Raw genomic sequence first — 18,852 nt, forward strand, 5'->3', positions numbered from 1 at the left:
GGCACCTCTTATCTTTGGTCTTGTGCAAATAAATAATTCTTCCCATCGGAGCTCGCAGTGTTACTTCAGAATTCTTCAGAATTTGTGGCTTTGCAGAGTTTTAACTTGAAACAAAGCAGAACTTGGGGGTTTCCTCCAAGGTTCCCTTCTAGCCTGTGGATCTCAAGGTCGTGTAGACAGGAACAGGTTATTATTTGTGCAGAAGTTTGGCAGTTCTTGCACTGCTGGCCTCAGAGGAAGTGATGCAGAAGTGATGGTTTGTATCCATGTCCAATTTGGACCTTGGCAGCCTGCTGCAAAGGTACCTCTTGCTCCTGCCCAGAAGAGTGCTGAGGATCATTTGCTCCCTCTGTTGTTTTTAATGATCTTTACAGATTTGTGCTTCCGTTCTGGTTACCATTTGTTTTCTATTGGTATTTCTCCTGGAATTGAATGAATCCTTTGAGCTGTTGCCTCCAAAACTTTTCTTTATGCATTAAAATAATTCCAGTAAGTGGGAACGTAGTTCCAAGCCTAGTTAGCTTCTCTCCCTGCCTGGAATTGTTCAGATAAGATGCTGGTCAGCTTTACCATGTCATGAACTGGCTGAGGCAGCCTGATCTGGATGCTGCAGTTCCTTGTCTCTGATACCAGAGGCCTCTTTGCGTGCTGTGGCAGCAGGTTGGAAGGAAGCTCACATCTAGAAGCGCTCATTCCCTTCTTGAATGGCAGCAAAATGAAGAAGTTAGAGATGAGAGAGAGGAGGCAATTGCAAAACAAGGGCTGTCCATCTCCTGTTAGAGTCATGAAGAGTCACAGCTGGTTAGAAGTAACCATCTTCCCCCTATGGAGAATCACATAAGTATTGCATAGGGTCTCACCAGGCTGTTAGGTCTCACGGAGAGCAGCTTTGGTCAGCATTTGTGGGCAATGTGTAGCATGGACACAGCTGGCTGAGAACGAAGCATTGCAGCTAGGCCATGCAGAACAAACCCTTTCCTTCAGCCCCTGCTCAGGGATATTTCGGGAGAGAATTCTGAAGCTCTGCCATGGAGCAGCCCCCTGCTGACCCTTGGAGAGAGCTGTGCACCGGGTGCCAAGGGAGGACTGGGCCTTCCTTCCAATGGGAGGCTTGAGCCAGCAGAAAGCTAGCTGATGCTAAAAGCATTGGCTGTTAGGACGCGAGGACAGGGAGGGTTTTTCAAGTCTGCACGCTTCACCAGCTCTTTCCCCTGGTTGTTCCCTCGACATATTCGCAGTTTTGTTTCACTTTGCCTTCCCCAGTGCTGCCCCTCTCGTGTCACTAGAGGGAGCACGCTGCATGGCAGTTCCACCGTAGGGCTGCTGGGTGTCCATGTCGCATGGATGCCTCCTCTTTTTCCATTTGAGGAAAAGGGATGGCCAGGAGACTGGCTTCTTCATCTTCCTTAATGAAAAGGGTCGTAAGCCTTTTACGTTGTGTGGAGCATAGAAAACATTTGACACACTTGAAGCCTAAGGCTCTGCTAGTAAAACAGGATTTCCATTGGGTATAATTCATTAATACTGCTGTAGTTAGGGCACGAGATAATTTAGTCTGCTTATCTCCGTTTTCATGGGAGCCCTCATAGAATAAACCTGGTGGGAAATTCTGTGTATAGATACACTGACAAAGCACTTACAAACTTTCCTTGTCTGAAGTAGTTCACATTTTTCATCTTGCACAATAGATATAAGCCCACTCTGACATGAGCTTGCACACACATGTCCTTACGTGGCCTACTATATATATAGATCATACTGTTCTTTTCCATTTGTAATGATTTCCTTACTAAGAATAAATGCTCTCCTAAAAGGTTTGTTTCCAATTGAATCTGTCAGCAAGTTGACTAATAATGTCCACAAACCAATGTTGGCATTGCTTTGCACAAAAGATAAACTTACTGGAGACAATTTTTTTTTTGCATGCTAGGCGTGCTGGACAGGGTGTACTGATGGAAAAAGGTGTACGTTGTGTTTCAGTTTTGAAAAGTCATGCTGAAAAAACTCTTTCTGGGTGTTTGGGATACTTTGTCTTCTAACTGCAAGCTATTTTTTTAGGCTTTGGTGTCCCTGAAGTTGCTGGGAAATCACTTAACTATGTTACCTTCGCAAGATAAGTGGAATTGCAAGCAGCTTAAATCACTGGATCTTTCAAAAAACCAGCTTGGGAAGTAAGTGTTGGTTGCTTTAAAAATATCAAAGAAAACAAAAGCTGAAGAAATAACAGCAAAGCTGATCCTTCTTGTAATGCAAAGGGTGTGAGTAGTGAATTAATTACCTGCATAGAAGGCATTGATATCTGCATACCATGTCTCCAAGTACATTGTGTGTCTGTGACAGTGATGAATTACCCGTTACTGCTTCTTTGGGCACTTAGCACGCTATATCATTTATTAAATGGATAGATTACTGATAGTGGCAGTTTAATTTCAGAGCATGCAAAAATTTCTTTAACCCTGTGTATGGTTCATCACTGCAAAGTGTAGTTTTGGGGAGCGTATTTTAACCATGAACCATCTGGCTGGACTATAGCACGCAGTTAGCGTGGGAGTGTTGTTTTGGAAAAGATGAAAAATCTTTGTTTTTTACATGGAAGCCAGCTGCGAGTTTATAGGGAGTAGTGACGTTAATAAGGTCATCCAATATAAAGGTGATATTCTTCTATTTAGCAATTTCAGCAGGGATGTTTAGCATAGAGATTTAACAGTCCCCAGTCTTCTCCAGAACTGCACTTAACTTTAATCTTCTCATCTGGGAGGCTGCCCAGCAAGTTTTCTGGAGTTCTCGTGAGTTGCTGTGCCCACTGCTAAAAGGATGTTACCATTCTGTGAGTGTCTCTGCATCTTTCCAGAGTCACGTTGTTGGGTTGTCTTGTCAGAAACTCTCTGCTGAGAGCAGGGAGTGGCAGCAGGTCAGTTCTCTAAGGCTCTTCCTGAAGCTTGTTCAATTTGCTGTTTGACAGGCTACTTAACCTTGACACCCATAAAGCTGCAGGTCAAGTGCTCTCACCCTGGGAGCTGAAAGCACTGCCTTGCAGAGCTCTGTTCGTTTGCCAGAAGAAAGCCATAGAGCCTGGACAAGTGTTGGTGGAGTTTAGCTCTGTGATTGCTCAGTGGGTTTCAGTCCTATCAAAACCAGACAGGAACCTGTAAGAGCTGAACTGGGCATCCCACAGATTCCAGTGGGGACAGAGCAGTTTTCACCTGTTCTCACCTCTCCTGGGCACGGAGCTCCAGCGCAGTTCCCACCTGCCACATCCAAGCTCAGTTTTCCACACGTTGCCATTCTGTTTTGCTCACAGGAATGACGAGGGATATAAAACAAAGCGGATTCCCTTTTTCACAACGAGGAGCAGGGTGCGTGGAGGCCCAGAGGCAGGTAAGGGGCGTAGCAGAGCAAATGCTGAGCGTGGGCTGAGGGGGGCTGTGAAGCAGCAGGGATCTGTGGAGTTTGGCTGAGGGAAATAAGCGTAAATTCAGCCTCAACTTTAAGTGCAACGGCATTTAAAGAAAGAGGAAATGTGCCTAGATAAAATGTTCCTAAAGTGGTGCAGCTGGTTGATACCATCAGCAAAGAAAGATGAAAAGGTGAAACCTGTTCCTTTCGTGGAGCTTTTATTCTTTTCGTGATGATTACTCTTTACAGCCAGAGCGCTAACTGGTGTATTGAAGGGAAATTAACCCATAATTAGTGTTATTACTCTTAGGATTGTCTCAGTTGTTGGTTGTGTAAACGCACATTTTGCCCTGTCTCTATGATTTGTACCTGAGGTTTGTGGCAGAGCAGAGATGTCCTGTGTTTGTGCACATGAAATCTCACAGAGAACAAAGGAGTATTTGAGGATATTTTTACGGCTTCCTGCTCGCTGTGGGATTCATCTCTGTTTCTTTTTGTTTGTTTGTTTTATTGTAAATCACTTGGAGAGCACTCTCGACGGCCTGGAGAATAGCTTGTTCTAAAGCGTCTTTGAGAATGCTTTCCTAGTGAATTCCCCCCAAAAATGTGCATCTGCATCAATGTGAATAGGTAAATCTGGTGAGTGCACTAGGTTACAGTAAGGGAAAATGTACAGCTGTGTGAATCGTGCTTATCTGTGGAGTCTGAAGATAGATGTCAGACCTCCTCTGTCCAGTGCCACAGCATTTCCCAAGGGGGCATGAAGGCAGGAGCAGCAGGCAGAGCTAAAACCAGCTACAAAAGGAACTGCTGCCTTTATGGGGATTTCTGTGCGTTGCAAACCCGGCATAACTCTTCTACGTAAGGCAGGAAGGGCTGGACTCTGCATTGTTACCATCTGAAATCCTTGATGATGGCCTGGTGCAACCCAGAGCTGCCTGAGGGTGCTGCAGGTTGCAGCAGGGCTTGGAGTAACCTACCTGGCTGGTGCTACGTTGAATAGCCACAGAGACAGAGCAAAGCCAGCTCATCTTTTTCTCTCTGTTCCTTTGCCAAGTATAGCTTGGTGAGACTACAGGATGTGGCCAAGAATTTAAGGAACATCAAGAGAAAACAGAAGCTGGAATACATCAGCTGCTCACAGAAATCTCCCAGCGAGGTGGAGGGCAGGTTTTCACATGATTTTTACCAACAAAGCTATTTACTCAAGATTATTTAAAGAAAGTAATTAATGGATGCTCACTATACTTGATTGATAAATCTCAGAATAACTTCTTGCGCACGCACACGGCATTGGTGGCGTTTACTCATCCAAAAATATATTTTCAAGATGGGATTTGTTTTAATTTTTCTAAAGTTCTTTAAAAGAAAATTTGAGCTCAAGCCAGGAAAGTCATAAATAACTCATGAATAAATAATTGCAATTCATAAACACCTTGAGCCTGCTTCCAGTATAGTAGAGTCCTTTTCGCCTTGGACTCTTTGGTGAATTGAGTATTGCAGCTATTTTGGGTGCTTGCTCCTACGTGTCCAGGAGGGACTAAATCTGTGCCTAGCTGCGTGCTGAAGAGGAACAATGAAAAGTTTAAGTCCAGTGATGAGCCAGAAATGAAGTAAATGGGATCGATGAATAAACCTGCTGTTCTCCTAAAATAATCCCAAAGAGGAATTATTATTTTTCAAAAACTCAAAGGCAGGCTGTGACGCCCTGCCCACACCGAGCCGTCCTGACATGTATAGAACAGATGCCTGCAGACACAGTGGGGCTCCATCTCACTTCTTCCTGATCATAGCTCAGGCCTTGAATGCTATTAAAAAAAAAAACTTTTTTTTTTTGTTAAATCAAGTTCCAGTTCCTCATTGTGCTTCTTGGTGAGGGAAGATCTTGGTGGAAGTGCGACTGTGTCCATCCTAGAGGAAGGATATACATCAGCTCTCAGAGCTGCTTTTATAGGCTCTGGAGGCAGCAGATGGTGCTGCTTGTACTTTCCTAATCAGAGGCTCAAAATCTGCATGTTCCTGTGTGGCCTGATTTTCTTTGAGTTTAGGATGCTTCTTGGTAGATATATGTGACAGTCTTAAGACAGCAATACAATTCATGGCAGCTTTTCATGCCGCTCTCCCTGGAGTAATTTGTGGAGCAAAATGATGGTCTTTGGAACCAACTGAATTTTCCTTTGTCTGATCCTCCCCAGCAACAGCAAGTCAGCCATGCAATGTCTCTGTTATTGCTTGGATTGCTCTCAAAATAAGCTGCTTTTTGCTCAGACATATAGGAAGGCAGAAGTTCTATGAGACCTTGCAGAGCAGAGAGACAAATGCAAGCAGTGCTTTAGAGGTGACATAGGTTAGCAGTCTGTCAGTTGCAATTCGGGTTTTCATCTCTGCTGTTCCTGACATGATTTACCGCTGTTGCTCCGGTTTGCAACGTGAAGGCCTGGCCATAAATTTGGACCAATTTGGTTTCCTTTTTCAACGTGAAAAAAGCACACTGAGAAGCACTCGTGCCTTTGGCACGCTGTTTCACTGCAAGCTGGTCGGCAGGAGTTGGGACAGTTTGCAAGGTGCTACCAGCAATGAGAAACAAAATGCCACACCTGCTCCAAAGTACAGTCGTCACAGTAGGCCTGGGGTTCCTCCTCCAACACCCTGGAGGCCTGGAGATTGTCACCTTAAGCACGTGCACCTTTCTGACTTTAAAACACTGGGATGTGAGCGTTGATGTTTGATCTCTGTTGAAGGCTCTTGGCTTTTCTGCTGCTGCTTTGTGGTGGTTCCTGCCAAGGAACACGATTTCATGTCCTGCCCGCAGAGTGAAGGTGAAGGTTCTTGGTACAGAGCCTCGGTTCTTGTTGTGTTTTAAAGGTGCAATTTGTTTCCTGTCTTGTTTCAGGTCCTTTTGTGGAGTTCCCAGCATTTCTGAGCGATTCTCTGGAAGTCCTTTATCTGAATGACAATCAGCTGGAGTCCGTCCCGCAGTCCGTTTGCCTTCTGAAAGGTTTAACAGAACTTTATTTGGGAAAGTAAGTCCACGTTCTGGGAAAGCTAGGCAGTGTTATTTCCATGTTGTTTTAGTGACCAATCTTCTATGAAGCCCCACCCCAGATGGCCAATGCCTTTGAAGTCACAAAGCTGGAAATAGTGGACTCCTTGTTCCAGCCGTGCCCATCATTTGCTTTAGATAAGGAGGAGGCCAGCCTTTTGAATTAGGGAAGATGATCTAATGCTTTGAACACAGGCCTGGGAATCTAGTGTGCCTCTACTTAATTCTGGCTTTTTGCTGCCTGCTTCTATAGCGTTTGAGTCAATAATTCATAATTTTTGCCTGTATTTTCTCAACTGTCCAGTAAAAATGATTACACTTGTCTGCCCCAGAGGATACGCTGAGGTTATGCATCACTTTTAGGATGGAAATTACTATTAAAGTGCTGAATGGTCTTATTAAAATGTTAATGGAAGATTTCTACGAGGAGAGAATAGTGTAATGTGAGAGTCCGTGAGAGAAGCTACTTAGACACAAAGCCTGGTTGTTGGTAGATGTATTTGTTTTTGTACAGTAACCCTGGTATCCGAGAGCTTCCTCCAGAACTTGGACAGCTGGCTAATCTCTGGCAGCTGGATATCGAGGAACTGAGTATCAGCAATGTTCCTGCAGAGATCAGAAAGGAGGGTAAGTCTGATCCTGTGAGTTCTCTATTACGTTGACTGAACATATAATGAAAGCAGCTTCTTTTCAACAGTTTTGAACGGGAACACTGTGAGCCCCAGTCCCAGTTAACTGCAATTGCATGGAGTGAAACTCCTACACACGCTTGCAAGTTAGTTAGTGCTGTGTTACAGCACCATTTAAGGTAGATTGCATGTGGAAGTGATGACTTACAAATGCAGCGCTTCATTTGCAGTGTGCATGCTGGGTGAACTCCATGGCTTGCTTCCTGAATGCCTATGGTTTAAGGTGTACAGACACTGTTTCTAAAGACTGAAGCATTTAAGATCAGCAGTCGCAGTCACATTGCAGTAACTTTATTGTAAGCTGCTAGGTTTCTGGATCGATTACAATACTGTCTTCTTTTTTGTGTGTTGTAACAAGAAAATCCTGTGGGAACAAAGTTATTAGGAATTATCCCTTCTCTCTAGCACAAGACTAAATCTAATTTTAAGTAGAAACATAAAAGTAGAAGGGAAAACAATATTTTCCAATACTAAATTAGTATTTTATGTTTCCTTTGAGCTTCTGAAGCATATGAGCCACGGCGTTTGTTTCTTCTTACAGTGCTCCATTGTGGAGTCTCAGAGCAGTGACCTTTTTTGGGCTCTCTGTCTCACGTTTGTCCACTGGAGGTTTCTTTGTTTATTCTCTGGGTTGCCTCAGCCCACAGAGAAACTTCAAGGAAAATATTAATTCAGCTGATATGTCTGCAGCAGTGGGTTTTGTGCAGTCCAGCTGCACGTATGTGCATTTGTAACTGCAAACCAGAGATAAAGCCTGTCTTCTTCCCCCCTCTCTGTAGGCCCTAAAACAGTTCTGGCGTACCTACGAGCACAGCTGCGCAAAGCAGAGAAGTGTAAGCTGATGAAGATGATCGTCATTGGTCCTCCACGACAGGGAAAGTCAACTCTGATAGAGATCCTCCAGACAGGAAAAGTCCCTCAGATGATGCACAGCGATGCCACCATACGTACAACAAAATGGGAGCTACCCAAGCCAGTGGGACACAAGGCAAAGGTGAAGAGCAGTTGAAGATATTTATTAACCCTAATGGGCCGTTTGTGCCCCACAGGGGGCTTTGGGGCTGAAAGGATCCAACAGAAGCAGTTTCCCTTTACCTGTGAAGCACACCTCGCAAGTGACATTTTAGAGTTGTCACAATCCCTCTGTTCCATTTCCATTTGATGTTAGAGGACAGTTCTGTTTTCCTGAGAATTCAACCTTGACTTTTCGTCCTAAAGAGTGAGAGCCATTTGTAGTCTGATTGAATTTTGGGTTTCCCGGCTTGGGTGGCTTTTGGACACTGACTTTGAGAGAATATTTTAAATCAGCTTCTCTAAAGCAGATTGTTCATTCATATGGGGCCACAAAACAGGTCATCGTGCCTAAGGCTTGACTCCCTTGATGACAGAACTATTCTAAATGTGGAAGATGGGTGGAAGGTAGGATGCCTGAGCTCTGGTTGTGATCCCAGGAGATATCTAAGGCATGCCTTAAACATCCAGTTCTCAGGCAGCTCATCCAGAGGGTAGGTCAATCCATACTGAGCTAATTTGTACAGCACTGAATTAATTCAAGTATTTGAGAGGTTTGTAGGTGGCCCTTTCTGCCACCATATAGGGATTAGAGCATGCAGAATTGGTCCTGGGCTGTTGACAGAGCTGAGGATGTGCAAACACATGGCTCTCACTTTTCATATGAGAGCCATGGCCACCAGGCTGTTTTGGAAGGGGTGAAGGAGCCTGCTGAGTTCAGCTATTATACAGCAGAGTGCCAAGCCAGAGACAGAAAGAAAAAGAGCAAGCACAGCCCAGCTCTTTAAGGAGAAGACTTTGGTGGGAGAAGAGCTGTGCATTTTGTGAAGAGCAATCAAATAAAACAAAAACCTAGACAGTGCAGGAAACCCAGAGTGGGATCCAAGTTGCTGAACAGGCTGTTGTCCCTACCTCTGAGTCTGTCTTTCCGTACAAGCACCCACAGCTCAAGGTCTCCTGGATGAACAAGGCAGCCCTGGTGCTAGTTAGGGTTTGGTTTAAACAATATGGGAATTGTTCCAGCTGTTCCTGGGAGACTTCAGACTGGGACTATGCTAGGAGATAGGAGCCATGCTGAGATGCTTGACTTCTTTCTGAAGTCTTCTGGGGTAAGATTAGTGTGTGGGATCAGACAGTGCTTGGACCTGGATTGATAAACAGACCTCAGTCAGGGTTATGTGATGTCATCAGAGGATGGTGGCTGGAGAAGGGTTCCCTGTGCAGCCACTGGCTCCTTGCCTCCCCAGAGTTAAATGATTTAGGGACAGAGCCTCAAAGACACATAGATACATCCTACTGCAGGTGGGAGCTGAATGCCATTCAAGCAGAGAGCTGTACCACTCTCACTGCTGTCATGGGCCTGCACTGTGGAATGGATGCTGAGCTGAAGAGACTGCCATTCACACATTCCCCTGAAGTCAGTGAGTGAATTACATGGAGCTGTAATTCTGGCTCTTGTCTGGTGTGGCACGCTGACAGCCTCCAAGCAGCGTGCAGGATGTCTTTATGCAAGGCTTGAGAAGTTTCCCACCTCCCAGGCACCTTTATTTGGTGTGACTCAGCTGGGGCTGAGCTCCACGGAGTGATTTCAGTGAGGGTTTCCTGTTCCCCGTATCAGTGGCAGATAACTAGCTCCAGCAGTGCTGTCGAGCGTGGCACAGACAAGGATGAAGCAGTTTCTATTCAAGATGCAGCAAAGTAGAGGGCTCAGAATGAAATCCTTGTTTGTACTGGAGAATCCACGGCCTTAACTGGAGATTTACCAGCATCAAGGGCACCTCTATTATTTTAGCAGCAAGTAATTAGTCTTTATTTCCTGTGGGGAAGTGGTAGCCATGCTTAACAATTGCTTGTTGATTTTTCTTTCCTGAAGGCACAATTAGGACATTGAAACCCTCCTTGTTTCATACATTATGCAGACGTAGGTTTATGCTTTGGCTATTATCTCGCTGTGATTTACTGCAACCGTTTGATTTGAACACTTCTCTTTGTCTAAGTAGGTTGATTCAGTGGAGTTCAATGTCTGGGATATCGGAGGCCCAGCGAGCATGTCTACAGTCAATCAGTGTTTCTTCACAGACAAAGCATTGTACATAGTTGTATGGAACTTGGCACTGGGGGAAGAAGCTGTGGCAAACTTACAGTTCTGGTTGCTGAACATTGAGGTAAGAAGTCACTGGTGGACTCCAGGGCATCTATTTATCAAGCAGTAGGTCAGCACATAGATATGTGATAGTACAGATTCCTTTTAGTCTGCTTTTAAAACGCTCCGCATGAATTTTGCATAGCTTTTTGGAATTAATTTTCCATTGCACTGTAGGCGTTATTGCCACATTTAAGGATTTAAGTTTATCATCTGCTGTGTTCTCCCTCACACATGTCAGAGAGTAAAACAAAAGCTGGTTTATAAACCCTTACTAAGTAAGGACGAACGTACTTGTTTTGGAATTAGTGTTTGACCACACTGTGCTCTATGGGAGTTCTGGAGCACCTTCTTTTCTGTGTGGGTTAGACACATGTTAGTCTTAACATTAAGGTTTTAACACTTTAGATCCAGATAAGCTGGAGTGTATCTCCTGGACAGCTGTCTGCTGAGCCTCGGAGCTGCAGTGAATTAATTGGCATTGACTGGTTTTTGTTCAGTGCTCATGACTTAGATATCTGCCTTTACATTACGTACACAGACAGGGGCTCTAAAGTGGTGCCTCTCCAAAGAAACATGTTTGACGTTGCGATGATGTTAGCTTAATATTCAACAGCAATCAAAGGCACAAGCTAAGTAACAAAGCAGAGAAGATAATTACTGTATTTCAGATGTGTGATGTGCCTGTGGTCCTTCGCACACCCCAATAAGCACATAGCAGCTTCAGAAAAGATACAGAGAAATGTGAGCATGATGCTTATAAGTATGGAAATATTTTTGAATGCAGAGCAATTAAATAGACCTTTTCAGCATGGGGAAGGGGCAGATAATGGCTGTAACAGACTAGGTTATGAGAAAATAATGCAAAAACCCCAAGAAAGTATTTGTTCATCGTCTGTAGACAAACTAGGAGAGATCAAGTGAGAGAAGGAGGTGGTGGTTTGAAACAAGAATAGGAACAGAGTATTTTTTTGTGGTTGAAGTCCTTTTGATCCACTGGCTGATCCCTGCTTAAATTTTTGCAATCCCATTGTACTTGGCAGTGTGTTTCCTGAAATCTGGGTATTTTCCAGTTCTGTGATAGAATCATGGAAGGGTTGGAAGAAACCACAAGATCATCTCATCCATTCCTTCGCACTGATTCAAGATGGAGTAGATTTGGGCATTTCTAGCAGTTTATCTCACCTCTCCATATACCTCCAGTGCAAATATTTGTATTATTTCCCTAGGTGTCCTTCCTGGAGTGTCTCTTACCTTTTCCAGGCTATCACAGTTAGGTCTTCCAGCTACAGGTTAAGCTAATTTCTCCTTTGTCTGAGCAGCGGACATAGTTTTCTAGATTAGATCAGTGTCCTTGTTTTCTCTTGCAGGCCAAAGCTCCAAATTCAGCAGTGTTAGTGGTAGGAACACACCTTGACTTAATTGAAACCAAATTCCGTGTTGAGAGGATAGCAACGCTGAGGGCTTACGTCCTGGCTCTCTGTCGCTCTCCCTCTGGATCCAGAGCAACTGGTTTCCCGGATATCACGTTCAAGCACCTGCAGTAAGTACTTGTGTGTTTGCCTTTATGAAGCTCAGTCACTCTATTTTATGTCACTTTAAACGATTTTCGTAATACTTAATCTCCTTGGCAACAGAACCAATTTGTAGACTTGTCAGCGTGGCACGTTATCTATTTTTTGATTGAGGTAACGTGGTATAATCAGAGAGGAGTTCAGTGTGGTGCAGAGGTCTGATCGTGGGGCTGAAGCTGGGAGCTCTGAAGTTGTGACCTTTGCTGTGTCTTTCAGTGCTCTTGTTCTGCTCACTGGTTAGATGCTGGCATGGTTTATTAATTAGTCACAGGGCTAGAACATGCAGATTGAGTAATTAATGCTGCAAAGCTTATTTTACCAGTCATGATGATTACATGGGGGGCACTGCAAGGTTTGGTAGAGGAGGCTGAGTGGGAACTTCTTGCTTGCCTGAGCACAGTGAAGGGTGATTCAGCCCCACGAGCCACCATCAGCCCAAAGCTGAGCCATTTCAGCTCTCTGTATGTGGTAGCACTGGGGTTGTGCTGCCTGTCAGATCGGTGTCAGGCCACGGAGGCTCACACAGCTCTCTCCCATCTGATGGAAAATGCCCTTGGGAAGAGGAGGTTTTCATGCTGGGGAAAGAGTGGCTCTGTCAGCCAAGGAAGTGCACAGTACAGAGGGAGCGTGGATGCAACCGGCTGGCACCAAACAGCTCCAAATAGCGTGAGGTTGCCAATGCCTGGGGCACGAGCAGGTGGCAGCTGGCAAGTAAAGAAGGGCATTGCTGTGTCCCATTGCGCTTCGCATCTGCTGCCTGGCAGAGCTGTCAGGAGACCTCCCACACTCTGCTCTGCAAATGCAAGCTTTGCATCAGGCCCCCCAGCTGGCTCTTTCATCTGGCTGTGGATGGGAGAAGTACCAGGGAGCCAGTGTGAGGCATGCAGACGCACTGCAGCGGAGAACACGTTGTGGTTCAGTCCTCTAAACGTCTTTTCCAGTCATTGTGATCTCACTCATCCTATCTCAAGGGGACTTTTTCCCTTTCCCTGCCCCGCATCCCTCCCATTCCCCTTCACCTTCCTTTCTCCCAGCCTGAATTGAGCGTAATTTTGCTGGAGGAGTGTGCAGGGTGCATGTTGTAAAGCCCTGTGTGATGAGCCTGGGATGTTTGTCAGCACTGCACTGCCAGCATCACAGAGAGCTTAGACTTCCTCCTGCCTCTGATGGCTGAGGTTTAAGATAAAGCTTGTTGCTTTAGAAAAGGATTTTCTGTTGGCCACAGGAACATGTGTGGGATCAGCTAGAAAGACCTTTTGTTGGGGAAAGTGGAAGAGAACTGTTCTTATTCAGCCCACAAAATGACCAGAAATAGCAGGAATTGGAAAGAGAAGTTTGTTAGCTATCAAAGCCGGAATGAAGGCCAGCTTTTGGGATCTAAGCACCAATTCCCAGATAACAGAACCCAGATGAGCGAGGGCCGGAATGAGAGTGGGAAAAGGTGTCTGGTAGTCATCATCATCGTGTCTCTTTGATCTGAGGCTGGGAGGACTGGATTCATCTCCAGAGACTGCTGGAACACAGGATTTTCCTCATCTTTCAGTCCCTTCCAGGATGTTTGCAGCAGTAAAGGGAAAAAGGGTGGTAGCTTTGGTTGGTGTCCCAAGGAAGACCAGATAGGTCACAGTGCATAGGGAATAGAAGAGCCCTCTGCAGCAAATGAAGCAAGCAGAGCAGAGTTTGGCTTAGGATTTATTTTCCAGACCTCTTAGTATTTTTCTCTGAAGCTGAAAATGCTCGCTGACAGCCTTCCTCCTATTCATCTGACACAGGAAATTTAGTCAGTGATAAGAGAAAGTGAGCATGGAAAGGAAGCCAGCGTGCTGATAAGGTTTGGTAATCCTCACCCTTGCATGACTTTTGCAGTGAGCTCTCATGTAAGACTTTGGAAGGCCTCGAGGGACTCCGACAGCTGATTTTCCATGTCACTTGCAACATGAAGGATGTTGGCAGCTCAATTTGCTCACAGAAACTTGCTGGGAGATTGGTGAGAATTATGCTTTGTGATGGTTTTCCTTCCCAGTGGCAGCTTTTTTTTTGTGGACTGGGTTTGGACTGGATTTTGGGAGTTGTTGCTGCTGCAGGAAGCATGCAAAGAGTATAAAATGGCTTCGGAAAAAGCAGTATTTTTTAAGATCTCTGTAAAGGGGAGATGGTTTAGACAGATCATCACTAGCAGAGTGATTGCTGTCTGCTACTGATCCTGCTGTTTTTCTTATGTGGCTTGCAGATTCCAAGGAGTTACCTTAGCCTTCAAGAAGCCGTCCTTGCAGAACAGCATAAAAGAAGTCAGAATGATGATGTGCAGTATTTAACAGACAGACAGATAGAGCTGATCATTGAGCAAACCCCTGGAAATGATATCAAAGATTACGAGGACTTGCAGACTGGTAGGTCATGGCAGGCTGATAATTTCTTGGCAATTAGTGTGTGACCAATTGAAACATTCAGTGAAGAATAGGGCCCTTGTCCTGTGATATTTCTGGAGGCCTTGCTCTGCAGGAGCTGGGGACAGGCTTGGTGGGCTGGCAGGAGGAGGGTGAAGGGGGAGGTGCAATGGGGACAGAAATATGGATGGTTAGACAGTGTGGGGGGTTTACAAGTGGAATGGCAGATAGTGGCACTCCTCAAGTATGTGTTGTTTTTGTTTTGCTACACACTGTCTATACTTGGTGTGAATAAAGCTGCTCAGGCTGCCTAATCTCCCTCCTCGTTTTCGCTGTGCTTTCTTAATGCTGGTCTGTTGCTCATCTACAATTCTGTTGTCTTTTGGTTTTTGCTTTTTTTTCTTGCAGCGATTAATTTCCTCATAGAAACAGGTACACTACTGCATTTCCCAGACACAAGCCACGGCCTGAGAAATCTCTACTTCCTTGACCCCGTCTGGCTCTCCGAATGTCTGCAGAGGATTTTCAACATCAAGAGCTCCAAGTCTGTAGCTAAAAATGGAGTCATCCGAGCAGAGGATCTCAGGATGCTGCTAGTTGGGACGGGCTTCACTGAACAAACTGAAGAGCAGTACTTCCAGTTCTTGGCCAAGTTTGAAATTGCTCTGCCAGTAGCCAATAACAGGTAGGTTGATAATTAGAGATGCTTAGCTAGGCTGGAGGAAACTGGCCGTTTAATCAGTGGATGTTAACAGGCTTTGTCATTGTAAGCAGTCTGGCACGAGCATCCTGTAGACCAAATGAGTTCGAAAACTTTCCAAGGCAAGTCTTTGCCCCTGCAGTGCATTGAGACTGACAGGGTAAGGGATGCTCAGGGGACCAACTCGGCCACCAGCACAGAGGGGCAGTGGAATGAGCAGAGATGTGGTGGTGAACAGGTGGGGGTTCTGAGTGCTTGGCTGGCGCAGCTGCAGCTGAGAGTGAACGTGAGGCTCCTGGCTGCTAGGCCTGAAATGTAAATGGGCTGGAGTCATTAGGAAGATCCTCGCTCCAGAGAATGGCAGAAGACTTTCTGTAGTCAGTAATCACATCAGCCCTGAAAGCACGACTGTTTTATTTCTAGTGAAAGCAGGAAAGCGTTGCTTCAGTAGCTACGTGACTTCCTTAGTTTTTAGCATCATCTAAAGCTGGTCATCAATAGTTTTCCTAGAAATAGCGCAGGAAACCTCATTCTCTTTAAATGTCAATGAATCTTCCTCCCCTCCTACGTCCCACCCCCCATCCCTTTCCTTCTGGGCAGACTTCCCTGCTATTTTTCTTTCTCCCATCTGCTTGGCGACCGCCTGTTGTTGGGTTAATGGTGAAACCGTCCTCCTAGTGCACTTCTGCTGCAGCATTTGCATTTCACTACCTTGCCCTTCCAGGACAGCATGGCTGTGTTGCCCTCAGCCTCTTGGGAGCTCTGAATGCCAGCACAAGTGCAGCATTCTCTGTGCTGTCATTATGCCTGTCACTTATCCAGTCCCGGATGCCAACAAATTTTCTCAGGCTTAACACAGATACAGCAGTGATGTTTCTGCTTAGTCCAAAATGACTTTTGGACTCCTCGTCACTCTCTGCCATTTTTCTCCAAGGCAATCACATTGTTTGAGCCTCAAAATAAGGAAGCTGCTTTTTCATGGCCTGCCCAATCTTTTTTAGAGCGATTCAAGCCACATTAACAGAATATTCTTCCCACTGACAGACTGCAGCTCTGGCAGGTTGGATTAATTTAACGTGCCAGCCAGACACAGAGCAATTATTTGTTACTGTGCTTCTGCGATTATTGCCTAGATTGCCAGATAGGATTTCTGTGCAGTGAGCAGAGAAAGCAGCTGCTGGTCTCTGTTCTGAAAGGGTGGATGGGGGCATGTTTCACATATTTCCAAAATTTGCATTGGCTGTTGTTCAGGAGCATCAAATCTCCATCTGTATTATAATCCACTATATACTTGTGGTCCAGAAGGGCCTCACTGGCCTTCTTAATTCTAATGCTCATAGACCCTTTCTCTGATGCACTGAGGAAGATTTACTGGCCGTCATAAAGTGTGTCCTCCACTTGTATAGAGCAAGGCTAATGCGCTCCATTTCTCCACCTAAGGTGCTTACAACTTAGCTTTGATCTGCTTGTAAAAATGCAGTTGAAAATATGACCATTCTTACTGTAGTTTGCAAGCGAAGAGAAGTTTTCATCAGTTGTACGTTCCAAAGATAATTTTATGGAAGGGATAATTTGATCATGTGAAACACCATCAGATGTTATGGACTGTGACATATGGAGAAAGCTGTTGTCCAGTGATAGGTACCTTTTCCAAAGTGACTTTTCAGTTTTTACGGAGTACTACAGCTGCTGGAGAGAAAATGTGATAGGCTTAAAGTGTTGGATTTGGACCCAACATTAGTTCTAGTAGTGTGTCTTGTCTCTGTCACTGTATGTTGATCAAGGCCCTTGGCTGTTTGCTTCTTGCTGTCATGATGCCCATCAGTGATGAGCCCCAGATGCTGACAAATTTTCTCAGGCTCAGTGCTGATGAAACAGCAGTGTTTCTGCTTACAAGTAAATGTGATTTGGGCTGATTTTGGATCGTATAAGCATCTTGGAATGTTATTTGGTACAGAGGAGTATCACCACTAACAGATTTATTGGCAGGTATTGAAAGTCATAAGCTTGTAGTTTTCAAAACAGTTTTATGCTTCCAAAGTTTTAGCTTCTCAGAGCATGAGGATCAGAACAAGTGAATACTCGGTGCTTACTGAGAGATCTGAAAATAATTTGAAAACTTTCTGTGGGCTTCTGCTCCAGCACTGCTCTCTTCTGGTAGTCCTGTAGCTCTGGGTTTCCTCCCACACTTGGGAAAAGATCCACTGCTGGACCTAGTCTGTGCTTGCAGAACGAGATGGAGGAAGGCAAGTAACATCTCTGCTGGCATCAGTCTGGCACTGTGAGTCCTTGCCGTGGAAGTTTGTCAGGGCTGTGGCAGGGAGTCCAGCAGCACAGTGCAGCAGGGAACACTGTCATACTGACGCATGAGATGCTTAATGCTTGGGGCTGGGATGAGAGCCAGAGCAGCCTCGTCCCTGTAGCCTGTAAATGACTCGTTGCCACCTCCCACCACACCTCCTCTCCCCACCTTCTGGACCTAAAGAAGCTGAGCTCCTGTATGTTTCTGCATTTAGCTTCTGCTGCACGTAGCAGCACAGCTGTATTCTTCTGTTTACTACCAGAGCACGGTAATAAAGATACCGAGCCTGAATGAGGCTCAGCATCACAGCTGTTCTAATGACTCTTGTATTTTCACGCATTTAATTTGTGATTACACAAATGTCCTGCTGATTACATCAATTTTAGCCCCGTCCAATAGCCCTGGCTGAATTATGTCATGTCTGTTTTGCCTCTGCTTGCTTCCATAGTGTAAATGAACTTCTCCATGTATTGCTGCAGTGCCTTTAGCCTAAAAGCTTTTTTATATGCAGTAGGCTGTGCCATTAAAAATCTCTTTGGAGACTGAATCGCCTTATTATCCAGTAACAATGTACTCACTGTTACAAGCTGTAGCTGAAGTTTGAGCTGCTGAATTTGGTTTGTTTCAGCTACCTCCTCCCTCATCTGCTTCCTACCAAGCCAGCGTTAGATATCCATGGGTTCTGCCACCAGACCACAAATACCATCCAGAGGGTCTTCAAGATGAGTTTTGTCCCAGTTGGCTTCTGGCAAAGATTCATTGCACGAATGTTAATTAGCCTGGCAGAGATGGACCTGCAGGTAGGTGACTGTATCTCTCTGCAAGCAAAAAAGGACCACTGAAGTTACTACTTGGAGTGTTTCTTCCCATCTAGCTTGGTACACTCATGGCCTTCAATATTGTTGCTTGTGTAAATAGGGGGAAATAAGACTCTGCAATCAAAATCTGAAACTATTCTTACATTAGGTATTACTCAAAACAACAGATTGGCATGAGATTGCCTTTTCCACCACCTCCCTGTTGCTCTGTTCTCTGAAAGAGCTCAGTACCCCCAGCCCCTTCCAGCAACAAGCACTGGGAGTTCTGCCTGCAGCTCTCGTCCAGGACCATTCCACTGGGCCAGACTCTGCTCTTGTTTCCCAGTGGAGATCTGGAATACCTCCATCAAGTCAGCTTAGATCTATATGGGTTTAAATGAGGGGAAAAAAAATTACGAGACTATTGCCTTAATGAGATAACGAGTGCAGGCAGGCATCCCATCAGTAGAAGTAGTATGCATGTTATTAAAGTAGTCTGTGTAAGGTTCTGAAAGCTAAGTGAATTTTGTTGCTATATAGATGATTTTTTTACAGCAGCTTATATCTGAAAACACAGATCTGCTGGAAGCTATAATAAATTCCGGCAGAATATTTTTAGTGTTGCTGTGGTATCTTCTTAACAGCTATGCATTTACACTGTGTTCTGTCACTGATGTACAGAACGTGGAAAACATGTTCCTTGTTTTTGGAAGGTACTCTGAGTTCCAGGTTTCTGAAATCATTTCGTAATTCTACCTGTTTTAAAGGGCTGCCTTGGCAACTCCTCGCTGACATCCCCACGTACACTGC

At 45.0% G+C, this 18,852-nt stretch overlaps 1 protein-coding gene and 1 long non-coding RNA gene across 7 annotated transcripts in view; one reads left to right on the forward strand and one right to left on the reverse strand.

Moving 5' to 3' along the window:
- LRRK1 (leucine rich repeat kinase 1) overlaps positions 1-18,852 on the forward strand; it is a 70,044-nt gene that overhangs the window by 29,794 nt on the left and 21,398 nt on the right. For all 6 annotated transcript variants that reach the window (XM_031587806.2, XM_090149113.1, XM_031587805.2 and 3 more), the window contains 11 exons: positions 2,059-2,171; positions 3,302-3,378; positions 6,290-6,419; positions 6,954-7,066; positions 7,908-8,122; positions 10,140-10,304; positions 11,653-11,825; positions 13,723-13,843; positions 14,087-14,246; positions 14,652-14,928; positions 17,874-18,045. In XM_031587806.2, coding sequence (XP_031443666.2) covers positions 2,059-2,171; positions 3,302-3,378; positions 6,290-6,419; positions 6,954-7,066; positions 7,908-8,122; positions 10,140-10,304; positions 11,653-11,825; positions 13,723-13,843; positions 14,087-14,246; positions 14,652-14,928; positions 17,874-18,045 — 1,716 coding nt within the window. The remainder of the gene's footprint in view (positions 1-2,058; positions 2,172-3,301; positions 3,379-6,289; positions 6,420-6,953; positions 7,067-7,907; positions 8,123-10,139; positions 10,305-11,652; positions 11,826-13,722; positions 13,844-14,086; positions 14,247-14,651; positions 14,929-17,873; positions 18,046-18,852) is intronic.
- Positions 6,980-8,018, reverse strand: LOC149916303 (uncharacterized). Its single transcript, XR_016470485.1, has 3 exons — positions 7,931-8,018; positions 7,277-7,492; positions 6,980-7,045 (listed from the first exon to the last, which is right to left on the reverse strand). It is a non-coding gene; the product is annotated as an uncharacterized LOC149916303 (long non-coding RNA).

The sequence above is a fragment of the Phasianus colchicus genome, chromosome 12 (assembly GCF_987193195.1).
Source record: "Phasianus colchicus chromosome 12, bPhaCol1.hap1.1, whole genome shotgun sequence".
NCBI classification, from domain to species: Eukaryota; Metazoa; Chordata; class Aves; order Galliformes; family Phasianidae; genus Phasianus; species Phasianus colchicus.